The sequence below is a fragment of the Physeter macrocephalus genome, chromosome 7 (genome assembly GCF_002837175.3).
Source record: "Physeter macrocephalus isolate SW-GA chromosome 7, ASM283717v5, whole genome shotgun sequence".
Lineage (NCBI taxonomy): Eukaryota > Metazoa > Chordata > Mammalia > Artiodactyla > Physeteridae > Physeter > Physeter macrocephalus.
The window spans coordinates 145,710,158-145,712,068 of NC_041220.1; the positions used below are offsets into that span (position 1 = coordinate 145,710,158).

At 62.5% G+C, this 1,911-nt stretch overlaps 1 protein-coding gene across 1 annotated transcript in view; it reads left to right on the forward strand.

Annotated features, from left to right (window-relative positions):
• The first annotated feature begins 5 nt into the window (after window positions 1-5).
• Window positions 6-1,911, forward strand: part of SLC49A3 (solute carrier family 49 member 3) — a 7,068-nt gene continuing 5,162 nt past the window's right edge. Inside the window, 3 exon segments of the mRNA XM_028492577.1 lie at window positions 6-180; window positions 330-406; window positions 1,441-1,587. Of these exon segments, the coding sequence (XP_028348378.1) occupies window positions 6-180; window positions 330-406; window positions 1,441-1,587 (399 nt within the window).

Below are 1,911 nucleotides of genomic sequence, written 5' to 3' on the forward strand. Positions count from 1 at the left end.
GGAGCATGATCTGCTCCCAGCCCTGCATGATCATCAGCAGCCGGGACCCATTTGCTTTCCTCATGGGTGGGCAGAGCCTCTGTGCCCTCGCCCAGACCCTGGTCATCTCTCCAGCCAAGCTGGCCGCCTTGTGGTTTCCCGAGCACCAGAGAGCCACAGCCAACACGATCGGCACCACGTGTGAGTCCCGGGGGTGGGGCCGACGTCCCCGCTGGCTTAGTGCGTGGCCCGGCACCTCTGCGCTCCCCGCTCTTGGAGGGTGAGGACTCCCCCTGGGGGCTGGGGACCAGCCTGCCACTCTGAGCTGACACATGTCCCTGTCCATTCAGCAAAACCCCTGGGCATCCTGGTGGCCAACCTGCTGTCTCCCAGCCTGGTGAAGGAGGAGGAGGACATCCCCTTGATGGTGAGGGAGCTCAGGAGTGCACGGACGTGAGTGTGTGTGTGTGTGTGCATGTGTGTGCACCTGTGTGTATGGTGTAGAGTATGTCGGTGTGCGTGAATGGCTACGTGTTTGCATGTGTGTGTGTATGTTTATGGGCTGTGTGTGCCAGTGTGTGTGCGCACATGAGTGCCGTAGTGGCGGGCTCGTGCGTCCACATCTGTCTGTGTGAGTGTGCACTTGCCACCTTCTGCGGTCACACGTGGGTCGCACTCCATGCACGTGGGGTTTCCTCCTGTGCAAGTACTGGGCACCTTCCCAGCGTCAGGCGCCACTCCAGGGACCGGGATGTCCGGCGGTTTCCTTGGTGGGGAGACAGCTCCGGAGAGGCGAGAGGCCGGCTGGAGCAGGAGGAAGCGTTTGTGGGGGGCAAGGGAGGGAGATGAGGGACCAGCAGACTCTGAGGTGGACGTGAGGCTGAGGGCTGGGGCCTGCAGCCAGAGGCCAGTGTGTCCGCTGAGCAAGGGGAGGGTGGCGGGAAGGGTCAGCCCAGGGGGCAAGCATTGGCGTGATGGACACCTCGGGGGGCGACTGAGGGGAGAGTGACTCCATCTGGTCCAGAATGACTCGGAGAGCCAAGGGTGTGCCCAGAGTGTCCAGGGAGAGAGCCAGGGCTTTGATCGGGTGGGGCAGTGGGGCAGGCTCAGGGCTGGGGGTTTGGAGGTGCGCTGAGGTGAGAGGGGCTTCCAGCTGGGCGAGTGTTGGGGTCATTCACAGAGGTGGGAGCGGGGTGCCAGGTGGCCGTTGGATGGAGCGCCCGGAGAGGGCTGAGCTGAGGCTGTCGCTGTTGCAGTCATCTTTGGGTGGTATTTTGAGAGCTGGGTTTCCAAATGCAACACAGCAGAGCAGGCCCAGCACAACCCTGGGGCTTGCCAACGTCCACCTGGGGATGACCTGCGGGGGTAGCCGGCAAGGAGCCTGGAGCAGTGCGCATGAGGCACCCACACGCGTGTGCACGCAACCTCGAGGGCCTGTGCCTGTGCTTGCACACACACGAGTGCACTCGTGCATACCCTCCCCTCAGCTGGGCATCTGCATCATCCCTGCTGGCCACTGCTTGAGTCTGGGAGAGCACGCCCCCCACCCCGCCCTGCGCGGGGGCTGTCCACTCCACCTCACAGAAGTGCCTAGCCGGGCTGGAGCTGGTCAGTGCCCTGTGTGTTGCGGGATCCGGGGGCGGGGCCGGGGGAGGCCAGGAGGGGAACCGGGCGGGGCTGCCCCGGGGAGCCTCTGGCTGTGCTGCTGGAGCTCCTGGACTGAGCAGCGCCCCCCCCTTTTATTAACATCTTTATTGGAGTATAATTGCTTTACAATGGTGTGTTAGTTTCTGCTTTACAACAAAGTGAATCAGTTATACATATACATATGTTCCCATATCTCTTCCCTCTTGCGTCTCCCTCCCTCCCACCCTCCCTATCCCACCCCTCTAGGTGGTCACAAACCACCTAGCTGATCTCCCTGTGCTATGC